The 17,414-nt window shown below is 32.7% G+C and overlaps 1 protein-coding gene across 1 annotated transcript in view; it reads right to left on the bottom strand.

Moving 5' to 3' along the window:
* Nucleotides 1-1,910: 1,910 nt before the first annotated feature.
* LOC142223207 (uncharacterized) overlaps nt 1,911-17,414 on the bottom strand; it is a 129,771-nt gene continuing 114,267 nt past the window's right edge. Inside the window, exons 4-5 of the mRNA XM_075293061.1 lie at nt 2,291-2,605; nt 1,911-2,224 (exon numbers count right to left, since the gene is read on the bottom strand). Of these exons, the coding sequence (XP_075149176.1) occupies nt 2,058-2,224; nt 2,291-2,605 (482 nt within the window). The 3' untranslated portion in view covers nt 1,911-2,057. The remainder of the gene's footprint in view (nt 2,225-2,290; nt 2,606-17,414) is intronic.

Genomic DNA, 17,414 nt, shown 5'->3' with positions numbered 1-17,414 from the left:
TTTTCTAAACAATTTAATATCTCTTGCTTATATAGAACTCGTTTGGTTCTAAACAAAAAGTGTTAAAATGACGACGTTTTCGTTGTTCGTACGAAAAATTTCGTTGGCTCAATATTAATGACAAATTTATTTTCATCTCATTAATAAAATTACTTATATCAAGTGAAGAGAACCCAAAAAAGAACAGATTTGACTATTATTGACGGAGAGTATGATGACAATTCGTAGGCGAGTGGAATTATATGTAGGGAATGCGGTGACAATGGCGTGATATTGGAATATTGTGTTTGCCATCGCACAGTGGTTCCAAATCGCCTTTCTTTTTGGAAATAAATCTGCAACTTTTGAACGGATAAAAATATCAACATAAGTGAAAACTCAGGGGTTTTCCTCTAAAGGTGGATATTAAGTTCGAGTTTAGCCGCGAAAATCGAAAATAAATCTGTAAAAGAAGAATAAAATTATACAATTTTATTTTATTTAAAGTGAATTATTAAAGAAAAGTAACCGTGAATAAATGCAAATTTTAGCGGCTAAACACGAACTTAATACTTACCTTAAGTTTGTGGGTTCCTAGTTGGTCACTTCGTGTGTATGAAATTTTGCTGTGAATTATGAACCGATTTCGATGATTTTGCTGGAGAAACCCTATAAAGACTCGCGAGATATGAGCACCACAATTATTTTTTTTTTTTCTTGCAAAAATTTAAACTAATTGGGATCCTTGTTTTTCTTGCATTCTTTACAAAATTATACGCATTTTTGATGAAAAAATTGCGTACCTACATGTATTGAAAGTTGCAGACTTCACAACTTTAATTTAAAAAATACTGAACATTTTTTTCGTAACATGTTTGTTAGTTTTTAGTTGTTTCTTATAGAACACCAAATTTGGTTACCTTTTCAAGGTTCTATCGGCCATGAATGAGTTCTTCTCATCCCAAAATCGCCAAATATTTTTTTTAATTCTCATATGACAAAGTACCGATTTCTAAGCCGACCTTTTCTCCGAAAAACCGATTAATCTGATTCAATTACACAGTAAAAATAGTAAAAAACTTTGCATTTTAAGTTAATCGCGGAAACCGGGTTTTATTCATCGTTTAATCGATTTTCTGAATTGATATCTTTTTCCGTTCAAATGTTGCAGTATTATATCGAATCGGAATCGCATCGATTTGCATTGTAGACATACAGATCTCGCCATTTGTGAAACAATTAATGAGTAACATATAAGAAAAATTATTGGGGAACATGTCGCATAAACTGAATTCCTATATTCCATTTCTGATTGACAGTTTCTTCAATTCGACCTTGGAGATATTATTTCTAACAAATGCATATGATTTTTAGGCTACTTCAATTTTCACTGGGAAATATGAAAATTGGCCTTATGCCATATGATATTTTTAGAATGGATGAAATTAAGGTAGGTAGGTATTTTGTTACGTAAAAAAACTAAACCATTGCATCTTTTTTCTAGTGGGGTGTGTTTGAAAATGAAACTGTGTTGAATTACTAAACAACTGTTTTTTATTGTTAGTTATAGGAAAGTTAAAAAAACGTACTTAAATTTTAGTTATGCGTTCAGAAGATGTTGGTTAAAGCTGATTTAGAATATGTATATTTTATAAGATGTATTGTTATAGTTATTGCTCACTGCGAGAGAAATTGGAAATATTAATTTAATTCCGATTTATTTTATTACCACAAAAGGTCAAGAACTTTTGAATGAAAAGTGTAAAAACAAACAGTTGCTATGTTTTGAATTTAAAGCATTAGAAAGATATATACAAATTATTTTCTAGGTATACGTATAAAATAAAGCTAATAAAAGATGATCTTAAGCTTAGAATTATAAATAGTTCATATATACTTGTAATTGTATTATCTAGATGTATATGTTTTTTTTTCTACAATTAAATATAAGATTGTAGGGTAAGTTGAATTTGTTTATAAAAAGAGATATATATTATTTATTATCTACATTAATTAAAAAAAAAGTAAGTGTTAAACTGCGTAAGGAAAATATTTGGTGACTTGGAGACAAACTTTTCTTATATTCTTGTTATATTGATTGTTTCATTTATTGATTCACTTCGCAACAGTTGCTTTGTATCGTTTTCGATTTCTATAGGTGAAACCCCAACACTACCATTATTAAGATATGAATTATCTTCTTCGACAATTTTTTCTAATAAAATATCACCGGAAGTATTAAGACCTGAAAGTATAAAAAATGTTGGTTATATTTTGAAAAGTGTTGTTATGGTGTTTTTGATTAACATACAAGTTCGTCCATCGATGGAACCGTTCGCTACATTGTCATTCGCTGAACTATTTACCAAAGCTACTTCGCTAGCTAGACCATTTTTTTGGAATGCCACCGCTTTTCTCGCATGTCTTGTGGTTAGAACTCCAGTTTCCACATCACGTTCTAAACGATGACCAGACCTAGATCGTGTTAGCTGCCGTTGAACGTAGTCTTCCAAGTCTTCTTCTTCTTTGCGGCTTATTAAACAATTCAAGACCAGTAAAAATAATCCAAGCCCCAAAGAGAAGAGTCCTGTACACGTGACTTCATTCCACCAGGCTGAACTGGAGCCTAAAAAAATGCATATTACAACAATTATGGAGATTCCATGCATATTTTTTCAAAAATAAATTGAAATCTTTTGCTTATCAACAATTTGACAGTAAACAAAATGCGTTTCGGGCTTAATTTTTTAAACACAATATTTTTAAGAGCAAAAATATAATGCCAAATTAAAATAAAATGTTTATATGTTAATATGCATAGGCATAGCGCGGGGTGGAGGTCAAGAAGAAAGAACAGGAAGCACATATATTTTGGATATTGTATAGTAATTAATTTGGACGTTTGGAGTTTACAGATTTTTTATATCTGTCATAGATCGGGATATATAGAATCGTGCAAAACAACATAACTCGCGTTTTTGCATATTATTTTATTGTTTTTTTTGCACATTATTTTTATGTGATAGCATATAATATGCATAAAGTAGTATAACACGTTTGGAATATACATATTACTTCTTACAACATATTATGTTTGGGACATTACATTTTCTTTAATATAATGTCTTCGGAAGCAAATATAATGTCTTCGGATGAAAAAGATAAAGATGACAACGGAGATAGACAACGATCTACATCAACACAATACAGGGAGAGAATCAAATGAGAGCACATGGTGCTCTACTAGAGAGACATATTTTGTCGTGGATAAATGTGTTTGCATCGATTTTGGTATGCGTCTGGCATATGAACAAGGCACTCAACAAAATTTAAATTTTAAAGGGTAAACAATTTTGAATTTATACAAGAAAATTATATATACAAGAAAATTAATATTTGTGTTTATACCCTGCGCCACACTGTGGAACAGGGTATTATAAGTTAGTGCATATGTTTGTAACACCCAGAAGGAGACGAGATAGACACATGGTGTCTTTGGCAATAATTCCTAGGGTGGATCCCTGAGTCGATATAACCATGTCCGTCCCTCCGTCTGTCTGTGACACATTTTTGTGATCAAAGTCTAGGCCGCAATTGAAGTCCAATCGCTTTCAAATTTGGCACATGTTCCTAATTTGGGTAAGAATAGAACCCTGATTTTGGAAGAAATCGGTTCAGATTTAGATATAACTCCCATATATATCTTTCGCCCGATATGGACTTATATGGCCCCAGAAGCCAGATTTTTGGCCGAATTTGGTTGAAATTTTGCACTAGGAGTACAATTAGTAGTATAGTCAAGTGTGCAAAATTTGATGGAAATCGGTTCAGATTTAGATATAGCTCCCGTATATATCTTTCGCCCGATATAGACTAATATGGTCCTAAAAGCCAGAGTTTTGGCCCAATTTGGTTGAAATTTTGCACAAGGAGTAGATGTAGCATTGTAGCTATGGGTGCCAAATTTGGTGGAAATCGATTCAGATTTAGATATAGCTCCCATATATATCTTTCGCCCGATATGCACTTATATGGACCCAGAAGCCAGAGTTTGACCCCATTAGCTTGAAATTTTGCACAAGGAGTAAAATGGGTAGTATAGTCATGTGTGCCAAATTTGATTGAAATCGGTTCAGATTTAGATATAGCTTCCATATATATTTTTCGCCCGATATGGACTTATATGGCCCCAGAAGCCAGAGTTTTGGCCCAATTTGGTTGAAATTTTGCACTAGGAGTAGAATTACTAATATAGTCATGTGTGCCAAATTTGATTGAAATCGGTTCAGATTTAGATATAGCTCCCATATATATGTTTTTCTGATTTCGACAAAAATGGTCAAAATACCAACATTTTCCTTGTTAAGTCGCCACTGCTTAGTCGAAAAGTTGTAAAAATGACCCTAATTTTCCTAAACTTCTAATACATATATATCGAGCGATAAATCATAAATAAACTTTTGCGAAGTTTCCTTAAAATTGCTTCAGATTTAAATGTTTCCCATATTTTATTTTTTACTAAAATTGTGTTCCACCCTAGTGCATTAGCCAACTTAAATTTTGAGTCTATAGATTTTGTAAAAGTCTATCAAATTCTGTCCAAATCGAGTGATATTTAAATGAATGTATTTGGGACAAACCTTTATATATAGCACCCAACACATTTGACGGATGTGATATGGTATCGAAAATTTAGATCTGCAAAGTGATGCAGGGTATAATATAGTCGGCCCCGCCCGACTTTAGACTTTCCTTACTTGTTTTTATCTAAATTTTTTTCTTCTTGTGGCATCAAAACAAATCGAATCGATCTATGAGTAAGTATACAATTTCCGACTTACATATTTTGCACATAAATACATGTTTAGGTTGTAATATTCAAATAAATTACAAACATGTTTTTATTTGTTTGTATTCTAACACAATTATAAATATGTGACATTTGGCTAGTAAATAAATGTTTAGGACAGCACTTCCCTGGTTGGGCACCACGAGGTTCCAAGTGTGGGGAGCGCTGCGTCATTTAAGTTGAACAGGTTTTGTATTATTAAATTCGTTAAAACAACACAATTTTGTAAGTTCCACGAAATATCAACAATATACATACGTACTATAAAAGAACGTACGAAACATTTCTAAAAGTTAATTTATAACCAAAGTGAGAAAAGAGTGGATGTTACGTGCAATTCCATAATTTGTTATAGGTTTTCCAATATTGATCGTTCACTACCATTATTTGCAACTGCTAAATTTCTGGCTGAAATATCGGAACTTGTATCCACTTTTGTTTTCAAGCATTTTAAACATTTTGATAAAATTTTCGTCAACTATCTATGTAACTGTTGTGAGAAGGCTGTTATTATGGCCAATATTCGATGGGAAAATTGCATTGCAAAATGACTATTGTATAAGCTGTCATGATGTGGAGGAAAAGGAATCAATTAAACACCTCTTGTGTGAGTGTCCTGCTTTTTGTGTAAGGCGTAAGCGAATTTTAGGAGCATATAGCTTTAGATTACTGGCTGACCTGGAAAACGTTAACTTAAGCAGTTTGTTAATGTTTTTGGAGCAATCTGGTTGGTTCCACAAAAGTAAATAATAGAGAAGGTTCAGTGGTTAAGACTAGAAGTGCCCATATGTAATAGGTACTTTTAGATAAATGTGGTATCACAATGGACTGAATAGTCTAAGTGAGCCTGAAATTTAATCGGGCTGCCACTTTAACCTAACCAACCTAACCTATGTAACTGTTTTACTGTTTTTACTTTTCGTCTCTTTTAGATAGAAAGTCAAAATATCGGCCTTGCCTTCATGGTGAAACTGATTTGAGATGTACTTTATCAGTACCAAATATTAAGAACTTGAAGGATGATATCCAGAAATTGTCAGCTGCTGGTCTACGACTGAACGCAAAGAAGTGCTTCATTTTCCAGCGAGAAGTTAAGTACTTGGGTCATCATGTGACGGCAAAGGGCACATCCTCCAATGAAGACAAAGTCCAGGCTGTTAGAGATTGACCACGTCCTTGAAATCTCCATGAATTGTGCAGCTTCCTTTGTTTATGCACCTATGACAGACGATTTGTTCCAAGCTTCGCCAGCATTGACAATAGTCTCCTTAAATTGACGCACAAAGGTCCAAAGTTCCAGGGAAGTGAAGAACAAGAAGAGGCATTCCATCCATCGCCTTGAGCAAAATTATTTCGGCAAAGGAAGAAGATAAAAAACCTAGCAAGAAAGAAATCACAGCCAACTTATGAAATAATACTGGGCTCAATGGGATAGTCTACACTAAAAGAAAAGTACATCAAATAAATGAAAAAGATCTTCATCAAATTGATGAAGAAATTACATTGTTTTTATGAAATCGGTGTTCAATTTGATGTTTTCTATTTTCAGAAATGTTGGTCGTTATTTTTATGAAAATTTGTTATCTATTTAATGAGGAAGTACATTTGATGGGCACGACGTAAATATTAAATGATTAGCTTGCATGACAGTAAAAATACAAATAAACAAGGAATTAGTTAATAAATAGATAAAGTTAATTTTGGGCTTTTTTCTCAAGTGACGTCCTTTTTTCGAAGACTAAAAAGTTTTGTTTTTCATAAAGATCATAACATTTTCGATTGTGACCATGTTTGTTTAAATGGAAGAAAAACACATTTTTGACGAATCATTTTAGATCGTGACCATTGTTTTTCGATTCAAACAATATTATTTTTATCAATATTATAAAACTTTATATTTTTCTTACACTCTTAGAAAAATATGTTTTTCATATGTTCCGATATAAACAAAATGTGTTTTGGGCACAATTTTAAAACACAATATATTTAAGTGCAAACATATAATGTTCCTAAACTAACACTAAATGTTTAGAACATCTATGTTAATATGTTAGAATATATTATGTTTGGGGCATGAATGTTTCATAAAAATCATATGTGTGAATGCAAACATATATAAATTTACAAATTTCGACTAAACATACATATGTTATTTTATTCAAAGCGACAGGGAGAGAGAGAGAGAGAGTATAGAGAAAGAAATAGAGATGGAAACCGGGAGAGTTGACAAAAGATATCAACATAACACAGCGAAAGAATCAAAAGAGAACAATTTATGTATGTTGTTTCGGAAAACTGTTTTATGATAAGGTGAGTATTGAGTTCGAGTTTAGCCGCTAAAATCGTAATTTTTTCACTAAAGTGAAAACTAAATCAGTAAAAAAAGGCATAAAATTATACATATTTGTTGCAGATTTCATTATAACTTGATGGGGAATAGCCCAAAGTAAATTTTCACAAAGTTTGTATTCCATAAAATGGATTATTAACCCTTCTGCTATGTTTGGGTCAATATGACCCAATTTCAAAAGAAATCTCTTAATAATTCTGCTTAGGATTAATGGAATGAGCTGGTGCTTTTTCTATTCATAAAGTTATTTAAAACCAACGTTTTTGCATAGAAACAATACAAACAAATTTTTTCGTTTCAACGGTGACCCGATATTTATGTTTTTGTAACACTTATTATGTTTTGGGTCAATTTGATCCACCAATAGTTTGTGTGCGAATTTAATGAGGTAAAATAGCAAAATGAATATTATGCATGATCGGTATTCACAGAATGTTATTGAGTTATCGATATGTGTATTGCGACTGCCATGATGCTATCAATTAAGATGTATGAAGAGAAGGTGAGAGCGGGAGCACAGCGGTCTACTATTACTTTGCTGTGTTTGTTGTTTTATGCACTGATTCTTGACTTTGAAGGGGTATTTTTGTACAAAAACGTCTCCTGCTATCACCTTGTCAACAGACTTGCAAAGGAATCTGTATTTGTGGTGCGAAAAAGGGGAATCCCCGTTTCTCGCTTAGACACACAAGTCTATTCTCGACCAGTATAAAACTCCTGCAGTTGAATTTTGCTTGTCATAGAGAATAGACGTAAATTACCAGAAATGGCTCAAGGAAACAAAGTAATATTTTTTCGTAATAAATATATGTAACTACGATGTTAGGCAAGTTATTGTATTTTGAGTAGGTTCTCAACAATGATGAATTCTGAATGACGAGGATGACGATATTTTTGACGATAGGGATGATGATGAAGATTTTGTGTCAGTGAGAAAGGAGTTGATGAGTCGGATATATCTTTTAGTAAAAATGTAGAAAGTGTACTTGGAGACTGCACAGCTCAAGAAGCCAATACACAAATTTTTGTTATCAAAAGATGAAACTGTGCTTTGGCAAAATCAACCATCAGTTTCATCGGCAAAATTCCTCGCTATCAAATCTTGTCACATGCGCCTGGTCCTTCTAAACTCGCGATATCCAGGGTTACGGACATAAAATCTAACTGTTGTGTCCTATGTACCCAAGAAGTATAAGTTCGTAATTGCGCTTAGCTCTCTTCATCATTCTGCTGCTGTAAGTGATGAAGATAAGAAAAAGCCCGACATAATACTTCATTACAATAAAACTAAGGCTGGAGTAGATGCACTTCACCAACTTGTAGCTAACTATACGTGCAAACGTCAAACTAAACTTTGGCAGATTGCATTATTTTCAAATATCATAGATGCTTCAGCATACAACGCTTATGTCATATGGACAGAAATAAATCCTTCCTAGAATTCCAACAAGCTTTTTAAGCGCAGGCTTTTTCTGGAAGATCTTGCAAACCAGATGATCAAGCCCCAAATTTTGCGAAGGGAGGAACTACCGTACGGCGCAACGGCTAAAAACGTTGTCAAAAGTATCCAACAGCCCCATCAGTCCTCAGAAGCAACCTCATCTCAGTGTAATATTGAAAGCCCTGGAACTTCACGAAAGAGGCATCGTTGTTTCTTTTGCCAACAAACAAAAAAACGCTAACAAATATTCAACTGTGTGCAACACTTGCAATCACTTTGTTTGCAAAGAACACAGCAATATAGTTTGCAAAAATTTTCAATAAAAGACTGCTATATATTATAATTTCTGATACTTATGTAATGAATTTTTGTATTTATGTACATATTTTGATTTAAAAATACATCGTCAACAATAAAAGTAATTTGAACTAAATAAACATCCATATTTTTTTTTAAATTACGTTGAGATTGTATGGGTGGGTCAAATTGACCCAAAACATAATATGTGTGGTATATTTCGGCTATTTAGCGGCTAAACTCGAACTTAATACCCACTAAATATTATTTAAATTGAATAAAGTAAATGGACATTCGCAACCAAGAGAATAGACATTTGAAAAACAAACAGCATATGTTTTCGCTTTGAGAGCAGCATTTTATGTATGTGTGGACATGTGTTTTGTTTATCATTTTGGCATTATGGGCACAAGTTTTTTTCTTGGTTCGTTAAAAGAAATCAGGGGTCCTCATAACAAGTATATACAGCAGTAAGTTCGGCCGGGCCGAATCTTAAATACCCACCACCATGAACCAAATATTAGGGTTTCCTTTGAAATTTCAGGAGGGCTTGAGGACTTGAGGACACTTCACGAAGATAAATTTAAAGATTTCATCCATGAGGACTATATCAGATTCTGGATTTATAAGAACCATTTTTGTTTGAGTTTTAGAGGAATCATTAACATCTCTTGTAAGTGTGCAAGAAAATTATAAAATAAAGTCTTGATTTGAAATCTTAAATCTGTAGAAGTAAAATCTGGAAATTTTACATTGAGTTTCAAGCAATTTTCATCATCAGTGCGCCTTCTACACCCTCAAGAAGTGAAGTCGGTCTATATGGAGGCATTACCAAATGGACCTATAAAAACCTAATCCGATACACGTTTTTGTGAGCCTAAAATACCAGAATATTTACAATTTCAGGCAAATCAGATAAAAACTACGGTTTCTAGTAACCCAAGGAGTTAAATCAGGAGGTCGTTCTTATGGGGGCTATACTAAAATATGGACCGATACTCACCGTTTTCGGCACACCTCTTTATGACCCGAAAATACCTCTAGATTTCCAATTTCAGGCAAATAGGATAAAAACTTCGGATTCTAGAAGCCCAAGAAGTAAAATCGGGAAATCGGTCTATATGGGGGCTATACCAAAATATGGACCGATCCTCACCATTTTCGGCACACTTCTTTATGGTCCTAAAATACCTCTAGATTTCCAATTTCAGACAAATTGGATAAAAAATAAGGTTTCTATAAGCCCAAGACCCCAAATCGGGAGGTTGTTTTATATGGGGAACATACCAAAACATGGACCGATACTCACAATTTTTGGCACACGTATTTGTGGTCCTACAATACCTCTAGATTTCCAATTTCCGCTAAATTGAATAAAAACTGCGATTTCTATAAGCCAAAGAAGTAAAATCGGGAGATGGGTCTATAGGGGCTATACCAAAATATGGACCAATACTCACAATTTTTGGCACACGTATTTGTGGTCCTACAATACCTCTAGATTTCCAATTTCAGGTAAATTGAATAAAAACTGCGGTTTCTATAAGCCCAAGAAGTAAAATCGGGAGATCGGTCTATATGGGGGCTATGCCAAAACGTGGACCGATACTCACCATTTTTGGCACACCTCTTAACGGTCACAAAATACCTCCAGATTTCAAATTTCAGGCAAATTGGATAAAAACTACGGTTTCTATAAGCCCAAGACCTCAAATCGGGAGGTCGGTTTATATGGGGACTATATCAAAACCTGGACCGATACAGCCCATCTTCGAACTTGACCTGCCTGCAGACAAAAGACGAGTTTGTGCAAAATTTCAGCACGATTGCTTCATTATTGAAGACTGTAGCGTGATTACAACAGACAGACAGACAGACAGACAGACAGACGGACATCGTTATATCGTCTTAGAATTTCTCCCTGATCAAGAATATATATACTTTATATAGTCGGAAATCGATATTTCGATGCGTTACAAACGGAATGACAAACTTATTATACCCCCGTCACCATTCTATGGTGGTGGGTATAAAAATAACGAAAGGGGACACTAAAACGAAATAAGGAGGAAATATTGAAAAATTACACAGTAAAATGTATAAAAACAAAGTTTAGTTCCTCTTTATTAATAAGTAGTCCACGAGGAGTTGACGGACACCTTCAAATATAAAAGCGGGCATTAAGTTCGAGTTTTGCACCTAAAACAATTTAAAAAGTTTATTTTATTTAAAATGAATTAATAAAGAAAAATAAAAGGCATTTTAGAGCGATGGTGTTAAATGCTAGTAAAAAACTGTTCACGCCTAAATAAATTTATATTTATATTATAAAATTATTTATGTATGTTTATACTCGACTCCATGTTCTTCTTTTGTTAGAGTTTTTAATTCCTTCCAAATTTTAAAGTTTTGTACCAAAAACAGGTTTTTGTTACAAAATTGTTATTTTTGCAATAACAAATAATATTTTATTCAAAAATCAGTCAATTTCGTTTATATCAAGCACTGTTACTGACTGTAAATCTTTAATAACCCACATTTCGAAGTTTCATTATAAAAATTTAATATAGTATAAATATAAATGTGTAAATTAAAAAAAAGTGTTCGGTCGGAGCAGGGATTGAACCCACGACCCTTTGCATGCAAGGCAGACTTGCTAACCACTGCTCTACGTGGCCAACAAATGTATCTTTCTGTAAAATAATGTTATGTTTGCATGGGCTCGTGGGCGCTGCAAACTATGCTATATAAATGTAACTTATAACGATAATTATCTACTGGTGACTATAACAGCTATGTAGTCCAGTGGATCGTGTGGTGGCTTACAAACTGTATAGTCCTCGATTCGATTCTCCGTGCAGGAGACAGGTAAAATTTAAACAAATTATAAAAGTGAATAATTTCTTCAACATTATTTGTATTACAGAAAAAGGTGCCAAGAACTAAAATATATCGTGGAAGTGAAAATTACGAGTATATTAGGCAATGAGCACAATCGTCTTTGGGAAACATTCTTCCAAGCATATAATATTTTTGGGCTCAAAATGCTTCCAAACATATAATATGTTCACATAAAACAAACATATTAATGTTTCGGCAGTATCCAATAATATATGTGCTTCCTGCAAAATATGTTTCGAACATATGTTAAAGAAGCGAATTTTTTGAGGGTCTAGTAGTAGTTGACTCGTGGGATATACATAGTCGTAGGTTCTAGCCCAGATTCTAACGGGCTCGCAATTGTTGAAAAGAAGGTTGCTCTTCCTAATTTATGATTTCATATATCTGTAAACCGGCATTCCAATAGACTGGTAGACTGAGTAAACCTTTATAAAGGTAAAATATCCCGTACATTATGTAAGCCACGTTTGCAATTGCATAATTTCATAATTATTGCAAGGATGTTTTAATGAAATATGAAAATTCTAACCTTTATTAAGATAGTTATTCTAATTTCAAGCTTATACCTCATACACATTAGGCTCGAAATCTATTAAAAATTGATTTTAAATCCCTTATTTATAAGGCAAATGAAAGTTAAAATCTAGTTAAAGTGGATTTTGGAAGTGCAATGTGAATGAGGTATTAGGCGATAGTGTTTCCCTTTTGGCAATATTGACCGAATATGTGCATATAGTGATGATGGTGAAATCAAAATAAGTTTCTTTCATTTCGAAACAGTTCTTTAATGTTCAAAAAATCCCTCTATACTAATAGTGTGCTTCCGAAAACTATACCCAAAGAGACTGTCTTAACCATTGTAACAAATTTTTGTATTACAAAATATTTCGTATTTTTTTTATTTATTTTTTATTTATCAAGCACTGTTACTGACTATAAATCTTTAATAACCCACATTTCGAAGATTGATTATAAAAATTTAATATAGTATAAATATAAATTAAAAAAAAAGTGTTCGGTCTTAGCAGTGATTGAACCCACGACATGCTAACCACTGCTCCACGTGGCAAACAAATGTATGTTTCTGTTAAATAATGTTATGTTTGCATGGGCTCGTGGGCGCTGCAAACTATGCTATATAAATGTAACTTATAACGATAATTATCTGCTGGTGACCATAACAGCTACGTAGCCCAGTGGATAGTGTGTTGGCTTACAAACTCTATGGTCCTCGGTTCGATTCTCCGTGCAGGAGAAAGGTAGAATTTAAAAAAATTATAAAAGTGAATAATTTCTTCAACATTTTATTTGTATTACAGAAAAAGGTGACAAGAACAAATATATTTCGTGGAAGTGAAAATAACGAGTATGTTAGGGAATGAGCACAATCGTCTTTGGGAAAAATTCTTCCAAGCATATAATATTTTTAGGCTCAAAATGCTTCCAAACATATAATATGTTCACATAAAACAAACATATTAATGTTTCGGCAGTATCCAATAATATATGTGCTTCCTGCAAAATATGTTTGGAACATATGTTAAAGAAGCGATTTTTTTGAAGGTGTAGAACTGTGTTCACTGAGCCAACATTGTTGCAGGTGAAAATGTTACATGGTCGCCGTAAAAATAGATCCTATCATATTATTTTGCTCTTTGAATATGATCGTGACAATAATGTTTCTTCTCTGCGTGTGCACCCTCAAAAAAATCGCTTCTCTAACATATGTTCCAAACATATTTTGCAGGAAGCACATATATTATTGGATGCTGCCGAAACATTGATATTTTTGTTTTATGTGAACATATTATATGTTTGGAAGCATTTTGAGCCCAAAAATATTATATGCTTGGAAGAACTTTCCCCAAAGAAGATTGTGCTCATTCCCTAACATAATTTTCACTTCCACGAAATTTTTAGTTCTTGGTACCTTTTTCTGTAATACAAATAATGTTGAAGAAATTATTCAATTTTATAAATTTTTTAAATTTTACCTTCGCCTGGACGGAGAATCGAACCGAGGACCATACAGTTTGTAAGCCAACACACTATCCACTGGGCTACGTAGCAGTTATAGTCACCTGTAGACAATTATCGTTATAAGTTACATTTATATAGCATAGTTTGCAGCGCCCACGTGCCCATGCAAACATAACATTATTTAAAAGAAACATACATTTGTTGGCCACGTGGAGCAGTGGTTAGCATGTCTGCCTTGCATGCAAAGGGTCGTGGGTTCAATTCCTGCTCAGACCGAACAATTTTTTTTTTGTAATTTAGACATTTATACTATATTACATTTTTATAATGAAACTTCGAAATGTGGGTTATTAAAGATTTACAGTCAGAAACAGTGCTTGATATAAACGAAATGGCTTTTGAATAAAATATTATTTTTTTTATTACAAAAATAACAATTTTATAACAAAAAACTATTTTTAGTATAAAAGTTTGAAATTTTGGAAGAAAATCAAAAACTCTAACAAAAGAAGAGTATAAACATACATAAATAATTTTTTAATGTACACATAAATTTATTTAGGCGTGACCCGTTTTTTACTAGCATTTAACACCATTTTATGTTAAATGCCTTTAAAACTTATCGTGTTTTGTACTTAATTTCATTTTTACCTTTAAGGACGTTAAAAAATGTGTGTCCATAATACCAAAATGATAAACAAAACACTTGTCCACACATACATAAAATTCTCCTCTAAAGGCGAAAACACATGCTGTTTTTTTCAAATCTCTATGCTCTTGGTTCCGAGTGTCTATTCTCTTTACTTTGAATACTCGTTCTAATATTCAAATTAAATAATATTTAGACTTAAGCATATCAAATTTTTGGCCTTAGCATAAAGCAGTTTTCCGAAACAACATACAACCGTTTCACAGAAATTGTAAACATATATATGTTTACTCGAAATTTGTAAATTTATATATGTTTACATTCAACATATTATTTTTATGAAACATTCATGCCCCAAACAAAATATATTTTAACATATTAACATATGTGTGCCAAACATTTAGTGTTAGTTTAGGAACATTACATGTTGGCACTTAAATATATTGTGTTTAAAAATTGTGCCCGAAACACATTTTGTTTATATCGGAACATATGAAAAACATATTTTTCTAACAGTGTGGGTTGGAAATCAATTGCTGGATGGATACCCAATTGCGAGAAGTACATCAAGACGAAAGGTTCAACACGAAAAAGTCGAAATCATATGCAAGAGTACACCCAGAGAAGGAATATGATCACCTCAAACATGTTTTAAGAGCAAAATGTTATTTCTGGGTGGTGACCATGTAACATGGTTTTCGCAACCATGTTATTTTCTCGGAAATCATGTATCTGATTTCGGCAAGCAGGTTATATTTGACGAGAAAATAACATTTTAGTGACAAACATGTTACATGGTTACCATACAAAAATAACATTTTGCTCTTGAAACATGTTTGAGGTGATCATATTCCTTCTCTGCGTGTATAGACAAAGAGTTCCATTGGAATGTGTAGTAATGGACGTGGCTAGTTAAGCGCATTTCTAACCAGTTAGTTCAAATTTCAAAATTTTTATGAAAATCTCGTAATAATTATTATTTTTAACTCTTTTGCAGTTCAAAATTAGTTAAAAATTTTACTTAAAGTGGTGTACTATGATATAGTTTGAAATTACAAATATTTGGTTAGTTTTTCGTGTCAGTAACGAAATTTTTACTTACACGTATATTACAAAATTTTGTCATACCAGTCAGTTCAATTTTATAAAACTTAATGATATTTATTCTTAAATGGTAGAAAAATTGACCATGATTTGGCCCTTCAGACAACTTTACCGTCAGTAAATTTATTTTTTTTTACTATGGTGCACGAAATTTCTACCAATTTTAAAGAAATTTTCTAAGATTAAGTAAAATCACTTTATATTTGGTCCTAAACAGCAACGACGTTCCAAACACATTTGGCTGCTAAGGCTTTTATGAGGTCAATTGACAGATTAAAGTTGTACGACTCGAACGATTGGCTCTTTACGGCAACGTGTTCTGTGCCCGTTCCTGACGGACAGGTTTAACTGGAGGCAGTGTTACGAATTTGATATTTCTAGATTTAAGTTTAAGTTTAATTAATTGTAGCGACAAAATACGCCATCACTTATTAGAATCATCTATTCATTTTCTAAATTTATTTTGTTCCTTTTCTTTGCTCACCAGGGTTGCCAATAAAATTTTCTAAAAAATCGTTACTTTTTCCCAAAAACTCATGATAATCGGCACTTACATTTTAAAAATCGTCAAAAAATCGCCAATGTAAATATTATTAAAATAAAACATTAAAAACAATAAACGCAACCAGTTTTTATATAATTGCGCTTATTTACTAACCGATCGCTTTAACATTTAGCACAAAATATTTTTTTTAAGCACCGTTAAAGTACGCAACATTTTATCGAAATTGGTTTAGATTTAGATATTGCTTCCATATGTACGTGTCGACTGATTTTCCTATTTTTTTTTTATGAAACTCTTATTTATTAACCGATCTTACACAAATTTGGCAAAATGTAATATTCTATATTTAAAACTATACCTGCACGCAGAGAAGAAACATGATTGTCACAATCATATTCGAAGAGCAAAATAATATGATAGGAGCTATTTTTGCGGCGACAATGTAATATTTTAACCTGCAACCATGTTGGCTCAGTGAACATGGTTCTAAGAAAAATATAATTGTCCTCATCTAAAATGTTATTATATTGATAAAAAGAATTTTGTTTGAATGAAAAGACAATGGTCACAATTTAAAATGTTATGGTATTCATTAAAAATGTTTTTCTCCTAGTTAAAAGAACATGGTCACAACCTAAAATGTTTTGATCTATATGAAAAAACTTTGTCCATCGTCGAAAAAAGGACGCCACTTGAGAAAAGAAAACACAAAATTAACTTTATTTGTTTGTTTTTATTTATTTATAAACTAGTTCATTGTTTATTTGTATTTATAATGCCGTTCAAGCAAACATCATCTATTTTTATACACTCTATTTTATTTCAATTTCAACAATAAGTAATTATTCCATATTTATATCGTGCCCATCAAATGTACAAACGCAGACATCATGTAACTGCAAATAAAAATAAATGATCCATATAGCAAAATGCAGAACACAAAACAGGTACATTTTTTCAATTACACTTTCCTTTTTTGGGTTCACATAAAACCACGTGCCACTTCTGAATAAATAAATTAACACAAAACACAGTAAATCCGTATTCTCCGTCCATTCCAAGAAACAATGAACACACGACTAATGCGTTTTACAGATTATCAGTTATTCCGGACGGAATGTCGGTGTTTGTAAAGAATCTTACAGTGTGTCGGATCGATACGACTTGTCGGCGATGACTAAATAATCGGTAAATGTGTTATCGATCCCATAAACATGCAGCGGTATCGATTATGCCTTCGGACTTAACTTATAATGTGCACAATATATGGGATATGTTCGACACGAGCACTGTCGTCCGGAATAACTGATAGTCTGTAAAGCGCATGACGCGCAAAATGAAAATCGTGTGTACCTGCTC

Source organism: Haematobia irritans, chromosome 2, assembly GCF_050003625.1.
Source record: "Haematobia irritans isolate KBUSLIRL chromosome 2, ASM5000362v1, whole genome shotgun sequence".
NCBI lineage: Eukaryota > Metazoa > Arthropoda > Insecta > Diptera > Muscidae > Haematobia > Haematobia irritans.
The sequence above is the reverse complement of the archived record's forward strand: the minus strand, read 5'-3'. Positions and strand labels throughout refer to the sequence as shown.